The 27,149-nt window shown below is 46.1% G+C and overlaps 1 protein-coding gene and 1 long non-coding RNA gene across 3 annotated transcripts; both read left to right on the top strand.

Moving 5' to 3' along the window:
- The first annotated feature begins 2,016 nt into the window (after positions 1-2,016).
- LOC148144130 (uncharacterized) lies at positions 2,017-14,112 on the top strand. 2 transcript variants are annotated; one of them, XM_087974621.1, is made up of 3 exons: positions 2,017-3,133; positions 11,538-11,546; positions 13,066-14,112. In XM_087974621.1, the coding sequence occupies exons 1-3, from the start codon at positions 2,351-2,353 to the stop codon at positions 13,903-13,905; spliced, it is 1,632 nt and encodes a 543-aa protein (XP_087830747.1). In that variant the 5' UTR covers positions 2,017-2,350; the 3' UTR covers positions 13,906-14,112. The 2 variants fall into 2 exon arrangements, with proteins under 2 accessions (XP_087830747.1, XP_087830746.1); XM_087974620.1 differs by lacking the exons at positions 2,017-3,133; positions 11,538-11,546 and adding an exon at positions 10,875-11,048 and having other exon boundaries at positions 12,637-14,096.
- Positions 14,113-14,519: 407 nt separating this feature from the next.
- LOC148144129 (uncharacterized) lies at positions 14,520-27,124 on the top strand. Its single transcript, XR_015751418.1, has 4 exons — positions 14,520-14,658; positions 17,108-17,173; positions 20,940-21,112; positions 27,036-27,124. It is a non-coding gene; the product is annotated as an uncharacterized LOC148144129 (long non-coding RNA).
- The last annotated feature ends 25 nt before the right edge of the window (positions 27,125-27,149 follow it).

The following is a 27,149-nucleotide window of genomic DNA, read 5'->3' as shown; positions in this document are numbered from 1 at the left end:
ACAGGATAGTGGTGGTGGTGTTTGGTATGCTTTCCTTTATTGGTCAGCGTATTGAGTATAGGCGTTGTCATGTTATGGCTGTACATTGGTAAGGCGATTTTTGGAATAGTGCGTCCAGTTCTGGTCTCCCTGCTTTCGGAAAGAACTTGTGAAACTTTGAGAGGGGTCGGAAAAGATTTGTGAGGATGTTGCTAGACTTGGAGGGTTTGGACTACAGGAAAAGGCTGAGTAGATCCAGGATATTTTCCATGGAGCATCAGAGCCTGAGGGGCAGCCTTATAGAGGTTTATAACTGGCATGGATAGGGTGAATATCCAAGGTCTTTTCCCCAAGGTAGAGGAGTCCAAAACTAGAGGGCATATGTTTGAGGTGAGAGGGGAATGATTTAAAAGGGCCCTGAGGGGCAACTTTTTCACGCAGAGGGTTGTGCATGTATGGAATGAGCTGCCAGAGGAAGTGGTGAGGCTGGTACAATTATCTTTAAAATGCGTCTGGCTGGGTACATGAATAGGAATGGTTTAGAACCATAAGAGCCACATGCTGGCAAATGGGACTAGATTAATTTTGGATATCTGTTTGGCACAGACGAGTTTGACCAAAGGGTCTGTTTCCATGCTGTATGACTAATTGGCTTCGGTGAAAGCAAAAGTGTGGTTGTGAAGACTGGACTTTCAGAGCAACTTTCAAAGATGTTTTGCCCTTACTGGGAGCAGAAGAATTTGATTTGTGAGAGAGCAACTGAGTGAGTGTGGACATTTGGGATTTTGGTGTAAAGTGGGAATTCATTGCCCTGTGGGGATCAAGCCCTTCCTATCCAGTCATTTCATCTGGTGGATGAGACTCGGCAGTTCATGCAGGCAGTCAATCCAGATAATATTTTATAAATTCCTGCTTTGGAAATAGAAACAGTCTGAGTCAAGACTGAGATACAGGCAAACTCTGACCTCATACCTTTAGTGCATTGTCTGAGCTGAGATACCACCTTTTGTTGTAAAGCCTTATGTTATCTTGAAAGGGTGCCTTACAAGACGTTCTGGGATTTACATATGAATGATACCTGCAATCCATTCTAAAAGATGAAAGACTTAACAATCCAGATTTGTTCAATATATCATTTCCGTGGCAGGTCACAAATGTCTTTCCATAAATTCTGTGCCTTATGGTCTTATTCTACATAACCACCTGATGAAGGAGCAGTGCTCCGAACGCTGGTCCTTCCAAATAAACCTGTTGGACTATAACCCGGGTTTGTGTGATTTTTAACTTTGCCCAGGTTAGGGTGGATTGACCGTGCTAAATTATGCATAGTGCCCAGGGATGTGCAGGTGAGGGTAGATTGGCCATGTTAAAGTACCCATCGTGCCCAAGGAGGTGCAGGTTTGTGTGGGTTAGCCATGCTAACTTACACGTAGTGTCCAGGGATGTGCAAGGTAGGGTGGATTGGCCAAGGGATATTGGCCAAGTGCTGGCAAATGGGACTAAATTGATTTACAATATCTGGTCAGCGTAGACGAATTGGACCAAAGGGTCTGTTACTGTTCGGTATATCTTAATGGCTCTGGCTTTCTACTAATGTTTCCCACGTCTCTTCTGTTCAGTTTCTCTCTGGTGTCTGTGTTATTCCTCAAGCTACATTCCCGATTCATCCTGAATTGACACATTTTGTTTTGCTTCCCAAAATCAGACCTGCTCACTCTCAGCAGTATCCCAATGTTGTGAAAGATGTTAACTTTCAGGTGGAGTTATCCAATATGTAAGTCTTGACGTTTTTGCTGTTCTGATCCTGAATCAACACCTTCAGGAGAATTACTTAGAGCGGAGTGAGAACAGAGAGGGGGAGAGAGAGAGAAGGATGTTGCTATCAATTTTGTGGAATAACAAAAGAAAAGAATGCTCCACAGAAAGTAGAATAGCTTGTTCTGAATTTCTACCCTGCACTGACAGTGATGACTTTTGTAATCTCTTTTTCCAGAGTATTTGAAGATCCGAAGACAGAAGTTTCAAAATGAACAGATGAAGGCCTTATGCCTGAAATGTTGACTCTCCTGCTCCTTGGATGCTGCCTGACCTGCTGTGCTTTTCCAGCGCCGCACTTTTCAACACTGACTCTCCCTCATCTGAGGTCCTCACTTTCACGTCAATATCTGACAGTCACTCAATCGATTGGGACAGCCACGATTTTTGATTATAATTCTGTGAGAAGAAGCAAAGCTTGTTGGTTCCTATTTCAGTACATTTTCATTATCAGTTGCTCTGGATGAGAGACCCTACTGTTGCTGCACACTGAGTGTGGAGCCTGAAACTGTTATACGGCCTGGAAAGAGGAATTCACAGCAGTGAGGGGCAGGACATGCATTTGCTTGTGGCTGAAGATTCGGACATGGAGAAACCGTGGAAGTGTGGTAACTGTGGGAAAGGCTTCCGTACTCCGTCTGACCTGGAGATTCATCGGCGCATCCACACCGGGGAGAGGCCGTTCTCCTGTCCCAAGTGCGGGAAGGGCTTTACCCAGGTCTCTGCCCTGCTTAGGCACCAGCGGATCCACACGGGGGAGAGGCCTTTCAGCTGCCCTGAGTGTGGGAAGGTCTTCAGCGATTCATCCTCCCTGCTGACCCACCGGCGAGTCCATACGGGAGAGAGGCCCTTCAGCTGTCCCGAGTGCGGGAAGGCCTTCAGCGATTCCTCCACCCTGCTGAGGCACCAGCGGGTCCACACAGGGGAGAGCCCCTTCAGCTGCCCCGAGTGTGGGAAGGCCTTCAGCCGTTCCTCCAATTTGCTGACCCACCAGCAGGTCCACACGGGGGAGAGGCCCTTCAGCTGTCCCGAGTGCGGGAAGGCCTTCAGCTATTCCTACTCCCTTCTGAGGCACCCGCGGGTCCACACAGGGGAGAAACCCTTCAAATGTTCCGAGTGTGGAAAGGCCTTCAGCTATTCCTCCTCCCTGCTGACCCACCGGCGAGCCCATACGGGGGAGAGGCCCTTCTGGTGTCCCGAGTGCGGGAAGGCTTTCAGCGATTCCTCCTCCCTGCTGACCCACCAGCGAGTCCATACGGGGGAGAGGCCCTTCAGCTGCACTGAGTGTGGGAAGGCTTTCACCCGCTCCTCCCACCTCCGGAGCCACCAGCGACTTCACGTACCATCGCAGGGGGACTGACAAAGCGAGTGCCGTTATCGACTGGAGTATTAACCCAGTTCTGGGATCTGTTGGGTTTGAATACCACCGCGGCAGATGGCGGAATTGGAATACGGTCAGAATCTAACGATGAAACCATTTTCTGTGGGGGTGGGGAAGGGCAAAGAAAATCCCAATCTGATTCACGCCCATTTTAGGGAAGGAAACTGCCATTGTGGGAAAGGATTCACTCGGTCGTCCCAGCTCCATCCTTTACCTGGTCTGGACCCACAGCAGTCTGTTTCACTCCACACTGCCCCCGTTCCCGGCCCCACGGGTTAAGGCTGTACCAAGGATCCAATTACAAAGGGACAACTCTGTGCTGACTGATAGGAAAGAAAGTGAGGTCGCTGGGGGTGGGGGGGGGGCGGGCAGGGGAGTGTGTGCGCTTTGACCTTGAACTGTTTAAAAAGCCGCTACTTTCTCTACATCTTTTTGCTGGGGGCGGGAGGGGGGGGGGGGGTCTGAAGCTGTAACAAAGTTGGGTCACAATAAAGGTTACCTGAACTTAGTGCTGGGCTCAGACTCTCATTGAAAGCTTTGAGCTCCAGATGGTTTTTTGTTTTAAAGCTGCTCATTTCTTCCAGCCTCCTGCACTAAGTTTCTAATGTCGTGTATCAGATGGAGCAGTGAATGAGTAGCTAGTATCATTAGAAATTGTAAATTTTTTAGGAGTACAGGTACTACATCGTTTCATCAGCATTGTAAAGGTTACTGGCTGCACTGGGAGGTGTGGGCTGTGTTCACTCGAAACTCTTATCTTTAAAATTGAGAATAGCTAAAATGATATATTCAAAAACATCATTGAAGTCTCAACGCATTTCAATTTTTTAAAAGAACTGCTGAAATCTTTCTGAAACTTGCACTGGAATATGTGCAGTTAGGCCACAGCTCAGGACAGGCTGTAAGGGGTGAATGACCTATTCCTCATTTTGTGAAATTGGTTTCCAACTATGTAGACATAGTCATAGAGTTGTAGAGCCTGAAACAAACCCTTCAGTCCATACCTTAAATGAATCTGGTGACCCATTTGCCAGCATTTGGCCTATGTTCATCTGTACCCTTCCTATTCGTATCCCCATCCAGATGCCTTTTAAATGTTGTTTGTTAAATGTACCAGCCTCCACCACTTCTGCTGGCAGGTAATTCCATACACGCACCACTCTCTGCGTGAAAATGTTGCCCCTCAGGTCCCTTTCCCCACTCACCTTCGACCTATGCCCCTTTAGTACTGGACTCCCCTACGTGGGGAAAGACCTTGGGTATTCACCCTATCCATGCCCCTTACAAATGTCTATAATTTTGAGGAGGAGAAAATGAGGACTGCAAATGCCAGACATCATTTTCCACCCCCCCCCCCCCCCCCATGCCTTCAACTCAGCACTGCCCTCTTGACCTTTTCCATCAACTTTTCAATCTCAGCTCCACCTACTTCTATGGTTTTCCAGAACCCCACACTCGGCATAATTTTAAGGTAATTGGAGGAAGGTTTCGGGGAGATGTCAGAGTAGGTTCTCTACTCAGATAGTGGTGGCTGTGTGAAATGCACTGTCAACAGTGGTAGTGGAGTCAAATACATTAGGGACATTTAATCGACTCTTGGATAGGTACATGAAAGTTAGTGCAATAAATGGTATGTAGGTCAGTCTGATCTTAGAGTAGGATAAAGGGCCGGTACTGCATTGAGTGCCGAAGGGCCTGTACTGTGCTATATACCTAAGTTGAGTCAAAAGTTTTGTTTTATCATCAGTACAGTCAGATCCGAGCAAACAAGGACATGCAGGTCATACTGCGCTTAGACAGAGTGAGGCGTACAGGGTTACAGCTGCACAGGAGGTGCACAGAAGCAAGGTCAACATTAAATTTCAAATTGGAGAGCTCCATTCAGCAGTCTAATAATGGCAGGGAAGAAGCTATTCTTGAACCTGTTGGTACATGTGTTCAAGCTTCTGTATCTTCTTCTGCCTGACAGAAGATGGTGCAGGAGATCAATGGTGGGAGGGGTCTTTGGTGGGATCTTTGCAGGAGATCAATGGTGGGAGGGGTCTTTGAGGTTGGTAGCCTTTCCACGATAACGAGAAGTGTCGATGGATTTCAAGGGTGGGAGGTTGGCTTCCGTGATGGACTGTGCTGCGCACACCACCTTCTGTAGATTCTTCCGGTCCTGGGCAGAGCAGTTGCGTAGCAGGACGTGATGCACCCAGATTCAACGCTTTCTGTGATGCATCTGTAAATGTTGGTGAGTGTCATTATGGACATGCTGAATTTCTTGAGCATCTTGAGGAAGAAAAGGCGTTGTTGTGCCTTCTTGACCGTTGCATGGGTAGGTTTAGATATTTAGCCACTCCTTTCTCATTCTTACTAACTCCTTTACTTGATGCAGTCACACAGTCAGTTTCATACCTTGTGCTAATCTCTTTTGAAGGTCTTCTTCAGAAGGATAAAATATTATGAAGGGCAAAGGTAGTGTACATACATAATATGAAATCTTTAAACTTGAATTCATTTTAAAGAGCAGAACAACGTATTTATGGTAAAAATGGGTCAACTTAACAGGTTTTATAAAGGGTGAGAGTGGGAAGTATGTGGAGGTGCATGTTAAAACAGGACCGAGTCTGCATGGCTTTGACAACAGGAGGTCATGTCTGACAAATCTATTAGGATTCTTTGAGCAGGTAATGAGTAAGTTAGACAAAGGGAGAGCCAGTGGATGTGAGTGATTTGGATTTCCAGAAGGCCTTTGACAAGGGGCCGTGCAGGAGGCTGCTAAGTAAGATCAGAGTCCCTGGTGTAGGAGCAAGGTACTGGCACGGATAGAGGATTGGCTGACTGGCAGAAGGCAGAGAGTTGGCATAAAGGGGTCTTTGGAGTTCCAAAGGGGGTCCATGCTGAGAATGCTTGGACAGGCCAGGAGAATGGTCAGAGAAGGGGCAGATGGAATACAATGTGGTAAAGTCTGAGGTTATGCACTTTGGTGGGAAGACCAGAAACAGAGACTGTTCTCAAAATAGGAAAGGCTTCGGAAATGTGAAACAGAAACGGATTGGGGAATCCCAGCTCAGGGGGAGGATTGTACCATTCATTCGGGGTGGTATGGAAAGGATAGTACCATTGAGACTTGGGAGGAGTGTACCCTTAATGGCGGTGGGGGAGTAAAGGATTATACCATTCAGAGGGGGACGATTGCATCATTCGAAGGTGGAGGGGTGTGGAGGAGGAAAAGGGGAGGGGAGGATTGTACCATTCCCATCACGGGGTGTGGATTGTACCATTCACGGAGAATTATTTATTTTTATTTTTCAGAATTTCCAGGATACAGGACATATGCCAATTTTCCCCACCAGAAATCGACTGAAACTGGGTGCACTAAAAAATTCCAGCAGGAAGATGATCAGTAAAAGGTCTAGTTTCGGTCATAGCAGTTATAGACTTAGAGTCACACCGCACAGAAACAGACACTTCAGTTCAACTCATCCATGCCGACCAGATATTCCAATCTGGCCCAGTCCCAAGTTCCAGCATTTGCTCCATATTCCTCTAAATCCGAACTATTCATCTAGACACCTTTTAAATGTTGTAATTGTACCCACCTCCACCACTACCTCTGGCTGCTCATTCCATACATGCTCTTCCTTCTGCGTGAAAACGTTGCCCCTTAGTTCCTTTTTAAATCTTTCCCCCTCTCATCTTAAACTTATCTTCTAGTTTTGGACTCCTCCATTTCGGGGGGTAAAAGACCTTGGCTATTTGCCCTATCCGTGATTTTCATGATTTTATAAACCTCTCAGGTCACCCCTCAGCCGCCTCCACTCCAGGGAGAACAGCCTCAGCCTAGTCAATTTCTCCCTATCGCTCAAATCCTCCAACCCTGGGAACATCCTTGTAAATCTTTTCTGAACCCTTTCAAGTTTCACAACATCCTTCCAAGAGGAAGGATGCCGGAATTGTACACTTATTCCAAAAGGGTCCTAAACATTCTCCTGTACAGCCACACCATAACCTCTCAAATCCTATACTCAATACTCTGACCAATAAAGGAAAGTATACCAAACACCACCTTCACTATCCTATCTACCTGCAACTCCACTTTCAAGAAACTGTGAACCTGCTCTCCAAGGTCTCTTTGTTCAACAACACTCCCTAGAATCTTCCCATTAAGTGTAGATGGGCTGCTCTGATTTGTTTTTCCAAAATGCAGCACCTCGCATTCATCTAAATTAAACTCCATCTGCCACTCTTCAGCCCATTGGCACATCTGATCAAGATCCCATTGTAATCTGAGGTAACCTTCCTCGTTGTTCACTACCACTCCAATTTTGGTGTCATCAGCAAACCTACTAACTATACATCTATGTTCACATCCAAGTCATTTGCATAAAAAAATACAGAAAGGAGTGGACCTAGCACCAATCCTTGTGGTACTCCAGTGGTCATAAGCCTCCAGTCTGAAAAACAACTCTCCACCACCACCTTCTACCTTTGAGCCAGTTCTGTATCCAAAGGGCTAGTTCTCTCTGTATTCCATAAGATCTAACCTTGCTAACCAGTCTCCCTTGGGGAACCTTGTCAAATACCTTACTGAAGTCCATATAGATCATGTCCATTGCTCTGCCCTCATCAATCTTCTTTGTTACTTCTTCAAAGCACTCAATCAAGTTTGTGAGACATGATTTCCCATGCACAAAGCCATGCCGACGATCCCTAATCAGTCCTTGCCTTTCCAAATATGTATAAACCCTGTCTCTCAGGTTTCACTCCGACAACCTGCCCACCACCGATGTCAGGTTCTCTGGCTTTTCCTTATCACCTTTCTTAAATAGTGGTACCACGTTAACCAACCTCCAGTTTTCTGGCACCTCTCCTGTGACTATCAATGATACAAATATTTCAGCAAGGGGCCCCACAATCACTTCCCGTAGCCTCCCACAGAGTTCTCTGGTACACCTGATCAGGTCCTGGAGATTTATCCACCTTCGTGTTTCAAGACATCCAGCACCACCACCTCTGTAATATGGACATTTTTAAAGATGTTATAATCTATTTCCCTACACTCTATATTTTTCATGTCCTTCTCCAGAGTAAACATTGATGCAAAATACTTGTTTAGTATCTCCCCATCTCCTGTAGTTCCACACATTGGCTGCCTTGCTCATATTTGATGTGCCCTATTCTCTCCCTAGTGAGCCTTTTGTCCTTAATGTATTTGTAAAAACACTTTGGAATCTCCTTAACCCTATTTGCCAAAGTTATCTCATGTCCAGTTTTTGACCTCCTGGTTTCCCTTTTAAGTATACTCCTACTACCTTTATACTCTAAGGATTCACTCAATCTATCCTGTCTATACCTGACATATGCTTCCTTCTTTTTCTGAACCAAACAATCAATTTCTCCAGTCATCCAACATTCCCTACACCTATCAGACATTCCTTTCATCCTAACAGGAATATACTGTCTCTGGATTCACGTTATCTCATTTCTGAAGGCTTCCCATTTTCCAGTCGTCTCTTTACCTGCAAACATATGCCCTCAAACAGCTTTTGAAAGTTCTTGCCTATTACTGTCAAAATGAGACATTCTCCAATTTAGAATTTCAACTTTTAGATCTGGTCTATCCTTTTCCATCACTATTTTAAAATTAAGAGAATTATGGTCGCTGGCCCCAAAGTGCACCCCCACTGACACCTCAGTCAGCTGTCCTGCCTTATTTCCCAAGAGTAGGTCAAGTTTTGCATCTTCTCCATAGATATATCCACATACTAAGTCAGAAATCTTTCTTGAACACGCTCAATAAATTCCTCTCCATTTAAACCCTTAAACCTATGGCAGTCCTGGTCTATGGTTGGAAAGTTAAATCCCCTACCATAACTATATAAGGGGAAACGAGTTTAAAACTGGGCACAATCCTCCAGGTGCAGTTTCAGCAATGCTATGTTTGGTTGCAGCAACACTTCCTTCCCTTTATGATCTATTCCTTTAGCGATAAAAGCGAATGCTACATTCACTTTATTACTTATCTACTGTACCTCCATGCTAGTTTTCTGTGACTCATTAATGAGGATACCCAGATCCCTCTGCACCAGATCACCCCAAACCCTCTATTAGATAATAGGTTGCTTTGCTGGTTTTGTTTTTGATCAAAATGCAAGACCTCACACTTATCCACCTTAAACTCCATCTGCCACATTTTGGCCCACTCTCCTAATCTATCCAGATCCATTTGTAAGGTTCATATATCCTCATTGCAATCTACCATCACGCCTATTTATGTGTCATCCACAAATTTGGCAAATGAGCCTTTTATGCGTGTATCCAAGTCACTAATGTAGATTGTAAATAGCTGGGGTCCAAGGACCCAACCCTGTGGCACCTGACTAGTTACTTCCTGCCATCCAGAAAGAAAAGCCATCAATTTGGACTGTCTGTCTTCTGCCCATCAGCCAGCCACCTATCCAAGCTGATAAATCAGCTCATATCGCATATGTTCTTACCTTGCGAGTTAACGCTTTCTGTGGCACTTCAGCAAATGCCTTCTGAAAAACCAGAGATATTACATCTACAGGACCCCTATTATCCACTTGTTACATCTATGAAGAACTTAATCAAATCTGATTTGCCCATCATAAAACCATGCTGACTCTGATGGATAGAGTTTTGACTTTTCAAACGTCCTGATATTGCTTCCTTGATAATTGACCCTAACACCTTCCCAACAACAGATGTTAAACTAACTGGTCTGCAATTTCCCACATATTGCCTGCCTCCCTTTCTGAATACAGGCATTACATTAGCATTTTTCCAATCCACTGGAACCATAAGATCCTAAGATATAGGAGCAGAAACTAAGCCATTCAATCATGGAAGAAACGTTTCTCAAATCCATTCTCCCGCTTTCTTTGATCACCTTGACAATCAAGAACCTACCTATCTCTGTATTAAATAAACTCAATGAATCTTTCTCATGTCCAGGGAATTTTGGAATATTGTAACTAATGAATCCACAATCTCCACTGCTACTTCCTTTAGTACCCTAGGATGTAGGCCATCAGGCCCAGGGGATTTGTTTGCCCTCAATCCTAACAGTGTACCTATCGACGTTGATTGTTTAAGTTCTACCTTTTCTCTCGCCTTTGACTAGCTCGTTCCAATACGAATGGGACTGCTGTCCTCCAACGTGAAAACTGAGGAAAAGTATTGATTTAGCAGCTCTGTCATTTCAGTGTTCCCCTTATTAACTCACCTGCTTCACCTTCCAAGGAACCAACATTTACTTTAGCGACTCTATTCCCTTTGGCAGACCAACAGAAGCTTTTGATATTTTATGCTATGTTTCTTTCGTAATTTACCTTATCTATTTCTATTCATTTTTGAAAATTCGTTTGTTTGTGTCTGGATCTTTCCCGATGTTTCAGCTTTCCAAAGGTCTGGAGTAACATTCCTGAACAGGCTGACAATTAAAAAGAAACCCACCTTTCAGGCGGCTGGGGGCGGGGAAAACCAAAACCCCTTGTACCCTATTGGTTGGAGGGCTCTCCCAACCACGCCCCCTCAATTGGTGACGACATAGTGTGGACCACGCCCCCCCCCCCCCCCCCGTGAGCTGGCGCATGTGCAGTGTAGGTCCCGCGGCCGGACAGAGGCAGTGTTACTGAGTGTGGGGGAGGGATGGCGCCGGCGGCTGAAGGAACAAGAACAGGAGCCGCTGGAAAAGCTGAGCAGGTCCGGCAGCTCGTGTCGGGAGGAATGTGAGGAGGTGTTTCGGGTCCGGTGATCCTCCTTCAGAACAGGACCAGGTTTCAGGAACATCCCGGGGAGGTCGCCAGGCCCCGAGCGCCAAGACCTGGCTCCTGCCCCCGGGGAGAGGAGACAGTGAGACAGGGTAGGATTGGGAACCGCGGGAGGAGGGAGACTGGGGAGTTTATAAACTCCTAGGGGGAGGCCTCAGGCCTCCAATAGAAGCCCCACAGGCCCAGTGTTTACTTCACCGGCGAAGGAGCTCTCGGGTTGCCCGGGCAACCGGCCGCCAGCTTTGTGAGGGTCAGGCGCCTGTTGTCTTGGGACGGGGTTGTTGGATTGTTGTATAATATTGATCTCCTCTGTGCTTTTAATCTTGAAGATTTTAAAAATGTACATTGGCTTCAATTTATGAATTCTAAGTACAGAAGCAAAATATAAACATCTCCTTACATGTATCCCAACATGTGCATAGGAGCTAAGACTGCCTCAAGATTTACTGAGGTGCTGAATCAATAGCTCTTTCTCTTTTGATTAACGAAGGTGGTGCCCAGCAGACTCCTGTACACAGCCTGTTCTGTCAGCGTTTATGGGAAAGATAGGATAGCAAAACCGAGACACCAATGTAGCCAAGTCATCTGAAGTCACACTTTGGTGCTTTAATCACCTCAAACGCATGCCATTCAGAATAATGTCAAGGCTAGAGGGGTACCAGGCTCCCCAAGATAGCCAGGATGGATAACATACAGGAGAGCTGAAGTGTTATCCTTATCAAGCCTGTAACGTCTTCACAAATCTCTAACAAGTTCGTTAAATGCAGTGTCCCTGTCAGAAATCCCATGCAGACTCTTCCTAATCAATCCACCTTTCTCCATGTGACTACTAATTTTGACCAGAATAAGTATTACTGGAAGCTTCTCCACCAAATTTAAACTGGCAGGTGGGACTAGATTGGGTTGGGATATCTGGTCGGCATGGACGGGTTGGACCAAAGGGTCTGTTTCCATGCTGTACATCTCTATGACTCTATAATTGCTGAGATTAACTTTACAACCTTTCTTAAACCAGGCTGCAATGTTTGCAATTCTCCAGTCTTCTGGCACCTCCCCCAAGTCCCTTCCTTCAAGATTGTTGGATGCATTTCATCAGTGCCTTGTCAAACTTTAAGGACCAAATGCTTATCGAAGACTTCTTTCATGTAAATTTTGAACTCTTGGGAGGTCATGTTGCGGCTGTACAGAACATTGGTTAGGACACTGTTGGAATATTACGTGCAATTCTGGTCTCCTTCCAACGAAAAGATGTTGTGAAACTTGAAAGGGTTCAGAAACGATTTACAAGGATGTCGCCAGGGTTGGAGGATTTGAGCTACAGGGAGAGGCTGAACAGACTGGAGCTGTTTTCCCTGGAGTTTTGGAGCCTGAGGGATAACCTTATAGAGGTTTACAAATTTATGAGGGGCATGTATAGGATAAATAGACAGTCTTTTCCCTGGGTTCAGGTCTGTTTCCATGCTGTACATCTCTATGACTCTGTTGGTTGCATATGTAAGATCCTGAATCAGCACCTTGAGAATTAGAGTGGAGTGAGAACAGAGGAGGAGAGAGAGTGGGATGGTGCGTTCAATTTTGTGGAATAACAAAAGAAAAGTATAATCTGCAGAAAGTAGAATTGCTTGTTCAGAATTGTTACACTGCACTAAGTGTAATAACTTTTGTAATCTCTTTTTACAGAGTATTTGAAGATCTGAAGACGGAAATTTCAAAATCGCCTTATGTCCGACGCATTGACTCTTCTGCTCCTCGGATGCTGCCTGACCTACAGTGCTTTTCCAGCGTCATACTTTTGAAGTCTTGACTCTCCAGCATCTGCAGTCCTCACTTTACATCAATGTCTGACAGTGACACTGGGACATCGGGACTGCAATGATTTTTGACTGTGATTCTGTGAGAAGGAGCAAAGCGTTTGCTTCCGGCTTGAATACATTTTCAGAATCAATGGGACTGGATGAGAGACCCTACGTTGCAGCGCAGTGAGTATGGAGCCTGAAACCGTTATACAGCCTGGAAAGAGGAATTCACGGCAGGGTGGGGCTGTACCCACGTTTGTGTGCAGCTGAAGCTTCGGCCATGGAGAAACCCGAGGAATCCCGCCCCGTGAAGAAACCGTGGAAATGTGGCGACTGTGGGAAAGGCTTCTGTGCCCCGTCTGCTCTGGAGACTCATCGGCGCAGTCACACCGGTGAGAGGCCCTTCAGCTGCCCCGAGTGCAGGAAGCGCTTTACCCAGGCATCTGCCCTGCTGACCCACAGGCGGGTCCACACGGGGGAGAGGCCTTTCAGCTGCCACGAGTGTGGGAAGGTCTTCAGCAATTCCTTCGCCCTGCTGAGGCACCAGCGAATCCACAAGGGGGAGAGGCCACTCTCCTGCCCCGAGTGCGGGAAGGCCTTCAGTGATTCCTCCCACCTGCTGACCCACCGGCGGGTCCACACGGGGGAGAGGCCCTTCAGCTGCTCCGAGTGCAGGAAGGCCTTTACCCAGGCCTCTGCCCTGCTGATCCACCAGCGGCTCCACACAGGGGAGCGGCCCTTCAGCTGCCCAGAGTGCGGTAAAGGCTTCAGCGATTCCTCCACTCTGCAGACCCACCAGCGGGTCCACACAGGGGAGAGGCCTTTCAGCTGCTGTGAATGCGGGAAGTGCTTTACCCAGGCCTCTGCCCGGCTGAGACACCAGCAGTCCCACACCGGGGAGAGGCCCTTCAGGTGCCCCGAGTGTGGGAAGGGCTTTGCCCGGGCCTCCAACCTCCAGACCCACCAGCGGATCCACACGGGGGAGAGGCCCTTCAGTTGTCCCGAGTGCGGGAAGTGCTTTACCCAGGCCATCACACTTCAGAAACACCAGCAGGTCCACATAGGGGAGAGGCCCTTCAGTTGCCCCAGGTGCAGTAAGGTGTTCACCTGCTCCTCCCACCTGCAGAGGCACCAGCAAGTTCACGTGCCATAGCAGGGGCATTGAAGGAGTGATGGCTGAGTGCCATTATCGACTGGAGTATTAACCCAGTTCCAGGGCCTACCGGGTTCGAATCCTGCTGTGGCAGATGGTGAAATTGGAATTCAGTCAGTAATCTGGAGTTCCAAGTCTAATGATGAAGCCATTTTTGGGGGGGAAGGGGGAAGAAAACCCCCATCTGATTCACTCACGACATGTTTCGGGAAGGAAACTGCCGTTGTGGGAAAGGATTCACTCAGTCGTCCCAGCTGCATCCTTTACCCTGTCTGGCCTATGGTTGACTCTACACTGCCTCCACCCCCGCACCCCCTCCTCCCCCACCCCACCCCCACTCCGTTCTCTTCCCCACTGGGCCCCTCCCTCTCCCCAGTAAATGAACAGGGAGAAACCTACTTGGATATAGAGTATATGTTGAAATTGCTGAATGAGGCAATACTTCCTACAGGTTAAGAAAGGGGGTGTGTGCACTTTGACTTTGAGCTGTTTTTAAATAAAAATCTACTTCTTCTACGCCTTTTTGCTGGGGGGAATCTGAAGCTGTAACAAAGTTGTGTCACAGTAAAGGGTTACCTGAACTTACCACCAGGTTCAGATTCTCATTGAAGGCTTTGAGCTTCAAATGGTTTTTGTTTTAAACCTGTTGATTTCTTTCAGCCTCCTGCACGAAGTTTCCAATGTCGTGTATCAGATGGAGCAGTGAATGAGTAGCTAGTATCGTTGGAAATTGCAAATATTTCAGGAGTGCAGGTACTGTGTCGTTTTATCGGCATTGTAAAGTTTACTGGCAGCACCAGGAGGTGTGGGCTGTGTTAATTAGAAATGATGCAGAGTTGCTGGTGTTGGACTGAGGTGGATAAAGTTAAAATCTACACAACTCCAGGTTATAGTCCCAACAGATTTATTTGGAAGTGCTAGCTTTTGGAGCGCTGCTCCTTCATCGGGTAGCTGTTGAGCAGGATCATAAGACATAGAATTTATAGCCAAACATTACAGTGTCATGCAGTTGATAAGATTTCCTGAACCAGTCCAGTTGGAGTTCAGTCTTTCATCTTTTAGAATGGGTTGTAGGTTTCGGTTCATTAACATGTATATCCCAGAACTACTTTTAACTCACATTCTCCCGATGACTTAAGCTTTTATAAAATTAGGTGACATCTCAGCTCAGACAATGCAAGAAAGGTGTGAGGTTCAAGTCTGTCTGTCTGTTCTATTTCCAAAGTAGGAATTTATAAAATATTACATAGATTGACTGCCTGCAGATTGTGTTTTGCTCAAATAGCACAATGTATCTGCAAATGCAAATTCACTGCATAGGTTTGTGTGTGTGTGTGCGCGCATGAGAGAGACAGTGTGTGTGTTTGCATGTGCATGCTTGATAAAGTGTGTCGATGCAATGGAGTAGAAGCCTGTGAGAAGGTGTGTGCATGGATTTGAGTGTGGGAGGTGTATGTGTGTGAGAGAGGGTCTGTGTGACTGGGTGTGTATGTGTGCATCTGGGAGTGAGAGACAGTGTTAAGTGTCGTGAAGGTCCCGGTTGAGACCGTCCTCATGGGTTCCAAACTTGCCTATCGGCCTCTGCTTGGCCAGTAGAAACAATTAGTCAGTTACTGGGTGGCATGGTGGCTCGGTGGTTAACAGTGCTGCCTCGCAGCACCAGGGATCTGGGTTCGATTCCCACCTTGGGCAACTGTCTATGTGGAGTTGGCACATTCTCCCCAATACTTGCACGGGTTTCCTCTGGGTGCTCCAGTTTCCTCCCACAATCCAAAAGATGTGAAGGTCAGGTGAATTGGCCATGCTAAATTCCACATAGTGTTGGGTGCATTAGTCAGGGGTAAATATAGGGAGGGGAATGGGTCTGGGTGGATTACTCTTTGGAAGGTCAGTGTGGACATTTTGGGCCAAAGGGCCAGTTTCCATACTGTAGGGAATCAAATCTAATCTACACGTACACACATTGGAGCGGGCAGGGTGAGACTTGTCTTTCACTTTGTAGAAGGTGGGAGGTTCTGGATGCTGTGATTCAGGGTAAACACACGCTGGAAGACCTTTGGCTCAGAGAGATGGAGTTGGAAGCCAGGCTGCAGACATGTCACGGGGAAAGTTAACCGGACACTTTATTCCAGAAGATGGTCATTCCCCTCTGGACAGAGCCTTCTGATTAGGTCATTGGACAGGGTCAGAAGGGTGAGAGTGTGAATCACACAGGTAAAGGGGATCTGAGATTGGGCAGCAGGGAGGAGCTAACTGGCTGAGTGGTGGGGGGGGGGCGCTGGGGGTAAGGGGCAGAATATTGACAGGTGATTGTCGTCTTTCTCTGCAGTTAGCAGCAGGAGGCCAGATGGCATCAGTGTCTGTCTGGCACCAGGTTCAGGAACTGACATGCTCAGGACAGGAGAAGTAGGAAAGGGAGGCTGCAGTGGGTGTGGTCGACAAATCTCAGGAGGGGAGAGCTTCTGCTGAGGGCGCATGAGAAGTCAGAAGCTATGAAAACAAAGCAGAACATCAAAGCTCTGGGTGGCATGGTGGCTCAGTGGTTAGTACTGCTGCCTCACAGTGCTGGGTTTGATTCCAGCCTCAGGCGACTTCAGCACATTGTCCCCCTTGTGTCTACGTGGGTTTCCTTCAGGTGCTCCAGTTTCCTCCCACAGTCCAAAGATCTGCAGTTTAGGGTGGATCAGCTGTACTGAAGTGTCCAGGGATATGCATTTTCGGGTGCGTAAGCCATGGGGAACTGCAGGGTGTACGGTAAGTGGGTTGGTCTGGTGGGATGCTGTTTGGAAGGTCAGTGTGAGGTGAATGGGCTGAATAGCCTGCAGGGATTATGTGATTCTACTGCTTTAGCCATTTGTATATTGAGAAATGATTACTGTGGTCCTGGGAAAGGTGGGATTTATAGTGTCACTGTCCTCTGTCCATTCTCTTTCTGTCCCCCTGCCCATTTTCTCTCTCTTGACACCCACCCTCAGCTCCACCCCCCCCCCAACCATTCTCTTTCCCCACCACCTATTATTTCTCATGCCTCCATCTCTCTTTGATCGCTGTATCAAGCCCTTCTAAGAAGAGAGAGACAGATGGTGATGACTCTACCTGGGAGATGGGGGTGCACAAGAAGTGGCTGATCTTTAACATTGAGCATAGCTACTCAGAAACAACATTAAAGCATGTTCAATTCTATTTTTAAAAAAAACTGCAGGCATCTTACTGAAACTTGTGTTGAAAAATGTGCAGTCTGGCCACAGTTGAGGACAGGCTGTAAGGGGTGAGTTGCCTATTCTAATATTGTCAAATTGGTTCAGACTATGAAGAAATAGAGTCATGGAGCATGGAATAAAACAGTTTGGTCTGTGCCGACCAGATATCCTAAATTAATCTACTCCTATTTGCCAACACTTGGCCCAAACCCTTTAAACATTCCTATTCGTACACCCATCCAGATGCCTTTTAAAAGTTGTAATTGTACCAGCCTCCACTCCGGTAGCTCATTCAATACATTTGCCATCCTCTGCGTGAAACAAGTTAGGTCCCTTAGGTCCCTTTTAAACCTTTCCCCAATCACCCAAAACTAATGTCCTCTAGTTCTGGCATTTCTTGAGATAAATTAAATGTCTCACGTTTTTTCTCATCCTTTGGTCCCTCATCTTTCCCCACTCAACCTAAACCTATGCCCTCCAGTTTGTGACTCCCCTAACCGAGGGAAAAGATATACAAAAGTTGAGCAGCCAGCCAAAATGCAAAAGGAATATAATGTCGAGCCACAGGGGGGAACAAATTGTGGTTCAATTTTTTTTCCTCCGATTGGCATTTAGAACATAGAACAATACAGCACAGAACAGGCCCTTCGGCCCACGATGTTGTGCCGAACATTTGTCCTAGCTTAAGCACCCATCCATGTACTTATCCAATTGCCGCTTAAAGGTCACCAAAGATTCTGACTCTGCCACTCCCACAGGCAGTGCATTCCATGCCCCCACCACTCTCTGGGTAAAGAAACCACCCCTGACATCTCCCCTATACCTTCCACCCTTCACCTTAAATTAATGTCCCCTTGTAACACTCTGTTGCACCCAGGGAAAAAGTTTCTGACTGTCTACTCTATCTATTCCTCTGATCATCTTATAAACCTCTATCAAGTCACCCCTCATCCTTCGCCGTTCCAACGAGAAAAAGGCCTAGCCCTCTCAACCTATCCTCGTACGACCTATTCTCCATTCCAGGCAACATCCTGGTAAATCTTCTCTGCACCCTCTCCAAAGCTTCCACATCTTTCCTAAAGTGAGGCGACCAGAACTGCATACAGTACTCCAAATGTGGCCTAACCAAAGTCCTGTACAGTTGCAACATCACTTCACGACTCTTGAATTCAGTCCCTCTGCTAATGAACGCTAATACACCATAGGCCTTCTTACAAGCTCTATCCACCTGAGTGGCAACTTTCAAAAATCTATGAACATAGATCCCAAGATCCCTCTGTTCCTCCACCTCCACTAAGAACCCTACCGTTAACCCTGTATTCCGCATTCTTATTTGTTTTTCCAAAATGGACAACCTCACACTTGGCAGGGTTGAACTCCATCTGCCACTCCTCAGTCCAGTTCTGCATCATATCCAAGTCTCTTTGCAGCCGACAACAGCCCTCCTCACTATCCACAACTCCACCAATCTTCGTATCATCTGCAAATTTACTGACCCACCCTTCGACTCCCTCTTCCAAGTCATTAATAAAAATTACAAACAGCAGAGGACCCAGAACTGATCCCTGCGGAACTCCACTTGTAACTGGGCTCCAGGCTGAATATTTGCTATCTACCACCACTCTCTGACTTCGACCGGTTAGCCAGTTTTCTATCCAATTGGCCAAATTTTCCTCTATCCCATACCTCCTGACTTTCCGCATAAGTGGAACCTTATCAAATGCCTTGCTAAAATCCATGTATACTACATCCACTGCTCTACCCTCATCCACATGCTTGGTCACCTCCTCAAAGAATTCAATAAGACTTGTAAGGCAAGACCTACCCTTCACAAATCCGTGCTGGCTGTCCCTGATCAAGCAGTGTCTTTCCAGATACTCATAAATCCTATCCCTCAGTACCCTTTCCATTACTTTGCCTACCACCGAAGTAAGACTAACTGGCGTGTCGTTCCCGGGGTTATCCCTATTCCCTTTTTTGAACAGGGGCACAACATTCGCCACTCTCCAGTCCCCTGGTACCACCCCCGTTGACAGTGAAGATGAAAAGATAATTGCCAATGGTACTGCAATTTCCTCTCTTGCTTCCCACATAATCCTGGGATATATCCCGTCAGGCCCCGGGGGACTTGTCTATCCTCAAGTTGTTCAAAATGTCCAACACATCTTCCTTCCTAACAAGTATCTCCTCTAGCTTACCAGTCCGTTTCACACTCTCCTCTTCAACAATACGGTCCCTCTCGTTCGTAAATACTGAAGAAAAGTCCTCATTCAAAACATCTCCTATCTCTTCCGACTCAATACACAGTCTCCCACTACTGTCCTTGATCGGACCTACCCTCGTTCTCGTCATTCTCATGTTTCTCACATACGCATAAAATGCCTTTGGGTTATCCTTGATCCTATCCGCCAAAGATTTTTCATGCCCTCTCTTAGCTCTCCTAATCCCTTTCTTCAGGTCCCTTCTGGCTATCCTGTATCCCTCCACTGCTCTGTCTGAACCCTGTTTCCTCAACATTATGTAAGCCTCCTTCTTCCTCTTTACAAGACATTCAACCTCCCTCGTCAATCAAGGTTCCCTCACACGACCATCTCTTTCCTGCCTGATAGGTACATACATATTAAGGACACGTCGTATCTGTTCCTTGAAAAAGTTTCACATTTCCACGACATCCTTCCCTGACAGCCTATGCTCCCAACTTATGCTCCTCAGATCCTGTCTTACAGCATCATAATTACCCTTCCCCCAATTGTAAAACCTACCCTGTTGCACGCACCTATCTCTCTCCATAACCAAGGTGAAAGTCACAGAACTGTGGTCACCATCACCAAAATGTTCACCCACTAACAAGCCCATCACTTGTCCCGGTTCATTACCGAGTACCAAATCCAATATGGTCTCCCCTCTGGTCGGACAATCTACATACTAGTTAGAAAAGCTTCCTGGACACACTGCGCAAACACCGCCCCATCCAATCTATTTGATCTAAAGAGCTCCCAATCAATATTTGGGGAGTTGAAATCGCTCATGACTACTACCCTGTGGCTTCTGCACCTTTCCAAAATCTGTTTCCCAATCTGTTTCTCCACATCTCTGCTGCTATTGGGGAGCCTATAGTAAACACCCAACAAGGTGACTGCACCTTTCCTATTTGTGACTTCAGCCCATACTATCTCCAAAGGCAGATCCCCCTTGAACTGCCTTTCTGCAGCCGTTATACCATTTCTAATTAGCAACGCCACCCCCCCTCCTTTTTTACCACCCTCCCTAATCTTACTGAAACATCTGTAACCAGGAACCTCCAATAACCATTCCTGTCCCTCTTCTATCCACGTTTCTGTGATGGACACAACATCGTAGTCCCAGGTACCGATCCATGCCTTAAGTTCACCCACCTTATTTCTGATACTCCTTGCGTTGAAGTATACACATTTGAACCCATCTCTGTGTCCGCAAGTATTCCCTGTCTGTGCTTCCTTCTTCACAGCCTCCCTACACTCTTGGACATCCTGACAAACAGCTAGCCTACTTGCTGGACTACAAGTCCGGATCCCATCCCCCTGCCAAATTAGTTTAAACCTACCCCCCAGGATATTGGTGCCCTTCTGGTTCAGGTGCAACCCGTCCTGCTTGTACAGGTCCCACCTTCCCCAGAATGCGGTCCAATTGGACACTTCAAATCTGTCAGTAACGTAAGCATCTCTGAAGAGCATAATGCGCATGCCCCTCGGTGTCAGCAAGTACTGCGCATGTCCACTGGGGTCAGCAAAAGACTGTGCATGCTCCTGGTTGTACACACAAACGACTCATGACCTACTTTTGATGTACCAATAGGAAACTCGGGAGGACCGGAAGGTGTCTTGTCCTCCTGCCAATCAGAGCACCGCTATTGTCTGAATGCGGAAGTTGGATAATGAGCTTCTGAAGTTGCTGCTGCTGCTCCTGACTCTCTGAATGAAGATTGAGCTTTACCCCAAACTGCAACTTTCTTCCTCTGTCCAACAACTGTGAGTACAGCTCTCTCTTTTCTCGCCACCTATTCCACTTTTTCTATCATTCTGGCGTTCAATTGTTGACTTGCAACAACTGAAAGGAAAGGGAGTGAATTCAGGGAGGGGACAGAGTGTAGAAATATTGGTCGAGAGTGTGGTGCTGGAAAAGCATAGCAGGTCAGGCAGCGTCCGAGGAGCAAGAAAATCGACGTTTTTCTGCTCCTCAGATGCTGCCTGACCTGCGTGCTTTTCCAGCACCACACTCTCGACTCTAATCTCCGGCATTTGCAGTACTCACTTTTTTTGTCTCGAAATGTTGGTCCAGATTTGTGTCTCAATTGGCAAACAGATGGCAAATGCATTACCACAATGTGAGAAAGCAGAAAGGAGGTGCATTGTTTTAATGGTGACATGTTGGGATATGGAGAAAGTGAGGAGTGCAGATGCTGGAGATCAGAGTTGACAAGTGTGACTCTGGAAAACAACAGCGGGTCAGACAGCATCCGAGGACCAGGACAGTTGACGTTTTGGACACGAGCCGTTCATCAGGAACGTTATGTGGATGTACAGAGGTTTCAGTGTCTTTCTACACCAGTCAATACCCGTTGTCAGACAGGTGCACTAAGCAGTCAGCAGGGCAAGTGGTGTATTAGCAAGAGGAATTGAGTTCAGAAGTGGGGTGGGGCATTCCTGCGGTTAGGAGGTCATTGAATATATTCAAGGCTGAGTTCATCTGATTTTTGAACAACAATGAAGTGGATGGTTATGAGGGAACAGAAAAAATGGTTTTAAGAACAGTTACAGAATCATACAGCACAGAAACAGATACTTGATTTCATGCTGACTACATTCATAAACTAAACTAGTCCTACCTTGTTTGGCCTATATATCTCTGAACCTTTCCTATTCATAACAGCAGAAATTAAGCCATTCAGCCCACTGGGTCTGCGGCTGATAAGTGTCTCAGCCCCATTCTCCTGTTTTCTCCCTGTAACCCTCGATCCCCTTGATACTCAAGAACTGTTTCTGTCTCAGTGTTAACTATCCTCAGTTACCTGGCCTCCACAGCCTTCTTTGGCAATGAATTCCATCAGTTCACCACTCTCTGGCTGAAGAAATTTCTCCTAATCTCCGTTCTGAAAGGTCTTCCCTTTACTCTAAGGCTGTGCCCTCGGCTGCTAGTCTCTCCTTCCAATGGAAACATCTTCCCAACATCAACTCGTCCAGGCCATTGAGTATTCTGTTTGTTTCAATTAGATTCCCCTGAGTGTGACCCTGTTAATCGGCATGAACCAGACCCTTCAGGATGAGGTACAGCAGGGATTAGGTTCAGCAAAGTCAGAATGGAGGGAGTGTGTGGGATAGAGATTTTGTACTTCCAGGGAATAAGAATTACAGAGAGTTTGCTATAAATAAGAATTGATTGGATGGGGCAATGGGCCAGGGAGTGGTAGATGGAGATTAATTTAGGGAAATGTGATGTTTGCATTATGGTAAGGCAATCCAGGCAGCACAGTTAAGAGAGTGTTTCAGAACAAAGAGACCTTGGAGTGCAGGTTCATTGTTCCTTGAAAGTGCAGTCTCAGGTAGCCAGAACAGTGAAGAAGGCATTTTGTATGCTTTCCTTTATTAGTCAGAGCATTGAGTATCGGAGTTGGGAGGTCATGTTGTGGCTGTACAGGACATTGGTTAGGCCAGTTTTAAAATACTGCATTCAGTTCTGGTCTCCCTGCTACAGGAAAGATGGGGTGTGAAACTTTGAAAGGGGTCAGAAAAGACTTGAAAGGCTATTGTCAGAGTTGGAGGGTTTGATCGACAGAGAGAGGCTGAATCGGTCAGGGATATTTTCCTGGAGCATCGGACGTTCAGGGGTGACCTTATAAATATTTATAAGGGGCATGGATAGGGTGAATGCAAAACTAGAGAGTAAATGTTTGCGGGGAGAGGGGAATGATTTAAAAGGGACATGAAGGGCAACTTGTTTCATGCAGAAAGTGGTGTATGTATTGAATGAGCTGTCACAGGAAGGGGTAGAGCCTGATACAATTCCAGCATTTAAAAGGCATCTGGATGGGTACAAGAATAGGAAGCATTTAGAGGGATATGGGCCAAATGCTGGTAAATGGGACGAGATTAAGTTAGGATATCTGGGCGGCATATATGAGTTGGACTGTTTCTGTGCTGTATGACTGTCTGGTCTTTGGTGAAACCAGAAGTGTCATTGTGAAGACTGGACTTTCAGAGCAGCCTTCAAAGATGTTTTGTCCTTACTGGGAGCAGAAGAAGTTACAATGAAATCTTTCATTTATGAGACAGCACCTGAGTGAGTGAGTACATCTGAGATTTTGTGGAAAGTGGGATTTCATTGCACTGTGGGGATGAAACCCTACCCTATCCAGTCATTTCTGCTGGTAGGTGAGACCAGACCTCAAGATTAGTTGGAGTAGATTTAGGATAGAGATGAGGAGGAACTGCTTTTCCCAGAGAATCATGAATCTATGTAATTCTCTGCCCAGGGAAGCAGTAGAGGCAGCTTAATTAAGTATATTCAGGACACAGATGGGTTTTTGCATGGTAAAGGTATTAAGGGTAGTTGGGACAATGCAGGGAGGAGAAGCTGGGACAATGGACAGATCAGTCATGATCTAAATGAATGGTGAAGCAGACTCGACAGGACAAATGACCTACTCCTGCTTCTATTACTATGAAACTCTAACCCTGCATTTCCCATGGCTAACCCACCTAACCTGCACATCTCTGGATACTATGGACAATTTAGCATGGCCAATCCAAATCCAGGCCAGTGAGCAATACAGTGATGTGAAAAATGAACATCCGAGAACGACAGAAAGACATGGAGAGTAAATGTCCCAGCAATCAAAACTGGATTCTAAAGATCACAAAAACTGAAACTAAAAATGGTTTGTCTGAATGTGTGCTGCATTGCAGCAAAAGCGAATGAATTGACTGCACACGTTGAAGGGAACTCCTTCAATTAAAATATAGAACATAGAACATAGAAGAATACAGCGCAGTACAGGCCCTTTGGCCCTCGATGTTGCGCCGATCCAAGCCCACCTAACCTAGACTAACCCACTATCCTCCATATACCTATCCAATGCCCGCTTAAATGCCCATAAAGAGGGAGAGTCCACCACTGCTACTGGCAGGGCATTCCATGAACTTACGACTCGCTGAGTGAAGAACCTACCCCTAACTTCAGTCCTATATCTACCCCCCCTTAATTTAAAGCTATGCCCCCTTGTAATACCCGACTCCATACGCGGGAAAAGGTTCACACTGTCAACCCTATCTAATCCCCTAATCATCTTGTACACCTCAATCAAGTCACCCCTAAACCTTCTTTTCTCTAATGAAAACAGCCCCAAGTGTCTCAGTCTTTCCTCATACGATCTTCCTTCCATACCAGGCAACATCCTGGTAAACCTCCTCTGCACCCGTTCCAGTGCCTCCACATCCTTCCTATAGTATGGCGACCAAAACTGCACACAATATTCCAGATGCGGCCGCACCAGAGTCTTATACAACTGCATCATGACCTCAGGACTCCGGAACTCAATTCCTCTACCAATAAAAGCCAGTATGGGACTCCATACAGAGATATGGCTCCAGGATGACAAGGATTGGATCCTCAATATTGAGGAGGTGATTAAGGTAGAGGGTGCACAGGTAATCAAAGCACTGATCACAGGGTAATCTGGTGTCAGCTCAGATTTCAGGTCCTGATTTCTCACCCTTCCTGGATTTCTGCTGATGCTTTGACCCCCTTTTTTTTAACACCTTCCGGAACAATAAGTCAATCCAGACCCACAATCTCCCAGCCTGTTAACCATCCAGACACCGAGTGTAGTCATAGCAGGGAATAAAACAAGAAATGTGAACCAAAATTAGAAATAAGTAGGTGCTTGTGCTTTATATTGTTCAATCGGGAGTAAACCAGAAATACTATTCTCCCAGGATTCCTACAGTGCCTTATTTGAGGAATTCTCTCACCCTTACATCGAGCTATTAGTACCCACTATGATTTACAACAATATTTATACCAACAGAAAAAAAAAGTATCTGTTGTCAAATTGACATAGAGATATACAGCACGGAAACAGACTTTTTCTCTCTCTCATGCACACACATGCACAAGTCCATGGGGGTGAATTTGTGTTTGCAGAATGATATTTGCATATGCATTCTACTTTCCTCAAAAAATGCACAATCTGCAGGCGGTTAATGTATGTAATATTTTGTAAATTCCACATTGGAAATAGAACCAGTCTGACTCTACACTAGGATACAGACAAATTCTGACCTTACACCTTTAATGCATTGTTTGAGCAGAGGTGTCTCCTTTTGTTATAAAGCCTTAAAGTTATCCTGGGAAGGTGCCTGACAGGAAGTTCTGGGATTTACATATTAATGATATCTGCAATCCATTGTAAAAGATGAAAGACTTAACGATCCAGATTTGTTCAATCTATCATTTCAATGCCAGGATACTGTAATGCTTTTCCAGAAATTCTGTGTCTTATGATCTTACACTCCACAGCCACCTGATGAAGGAGCAGCGCTCCAAATGCTAGTGCTTCCAAATAAACCCATTGGATGATAACCTGGTGTTGTGATTTTTAACTTTGTCCAGGTAAGGTTTGATTGGCCAAGCCAAATTACCCATAGTGCCCAGGGATGTGCAGGTTAGGGTGGATTGGCGGTGCTAAATTACCCACAGTGCCCAGGGATGTGCAGGTTAGATGTATTTGTCAATGGGTAAATGTAGAGCAATAGGAGTAGGGGAATGGGTGTGGTGAGGTTGCCATTCAGAGGTTGGTGTGGACTTCTTAGAACAGTGAGGGTTCTCTGAAGAGAAGGGATTTTTGTTAACTGTTCAGGAAGGGGGGGGGGAGGGGGGAAGCGGTGGGTGGAGTGCGGGGAGAAAGAAATTTGTTCACTTGTAGCAACTGGAGTGAACCCAGGGAAGGAGCAGACTCTGCAAACTCAGATATGTGTCTTAATTACCCGGGTAAGGAGGGTTGGAAGGATAGGGTGCTGCTGTTTCCCTAGTGCATCAGAGTGTGAGGAGTAATCTGATAGACTTTTTTAAAATCATGAGGGGCATGGATTGGGTAAATAGACGAGGTCTTTTCCTTGGGATGGGGAGTCCAGAACTCGAGGGTAATAGATTTAAGGTGAGGGCAGGGGGAGGGAGACTGCAAAGAGACCTAAGGGGCAACATTTTTACGCAGAGGATGGTGCATGTATGGAATGAACTGCCAAAGGAAGTGGTGAAGGCTGGTACAATGACAATATTTAAAAGTCATCAGCATGAGTGTATGAAAAAGAAGGGTTGAAAGGGTTATGGACAAAGCACTGGCAAATGGGACGAGATTAATTTTGGATATCTGGTTGGGCACAGAGGAATTTGACCGAAGTGTCTGTTTCTGTGCTGTACATCTCGATGACTCTGGCTTTCCACAAATGTTTGTCATGTCTATGTTCAGTTTCTCTCTGGTGGCGGTGTCAATGCCTTGATGGCTCATTTTGCTTTCCTCCCCACTTCCTGGGAATGTTAACCATTTTGTCTGCTGTTCTTCAAGAAGCTGCATTGCAGATTTACCCTGAATTGAGATTTTTTTGCTTCCCAAAATCCGACGTGCTCACTCTCAGCAATATCCCAGTGTTGTGAAAGATATTAAATTTCAGGTGGAGTTATCCAAAACTCAGAGATGTCAGTCTTGACGTCTTTGCTTTTCTGCCCCTATAAGATCCTGAATCAACACCTTCAGGAGAATGAGTTAGATTGGAGGGCGGAAGAGAGAGAGTGTGAGATAGTGCTTTCAATTTTGTGGAATAACAACACAAACAAATTGCTTGTTCTGAATTTTTATTCTGGACTGACAGTAATGAATTTTGTAATCTCTTTTGACAGAGTATTTGAAGATCTGAAGACGGAAGTTTCAAAATCAACAGATGAAGAACTTATGCCCAAAATGTCGACCCTCCTGCTCCTTAGGTGTTGCCTGACTTGCTGTGCTTTTCCAGT

This window comes from Chiloscyllium plagiosum, unplaced genomic scaffold, assembly GCF_037043375.1.
Source record: "Chiloscyllium plagiosum isolate Xiang-an unplaced genomic scaffold, Cpla_swu_hap1 HiC_scaffold_27, whole genome shotgun sequence".
In the NCBI taxonomy this organism is placed as follows: Eukaryota; Metazoa; Chordata; class Chondrichthyes; order Orectolobiformes; family Hemiscylliidae; genus Chiloscyllium; species Chiloscyllium plagiosum.
Note: the sequence above shows the minus strand (reverse complement) of the source record. Positions and strands in the feature narration are given on the sequence as shown.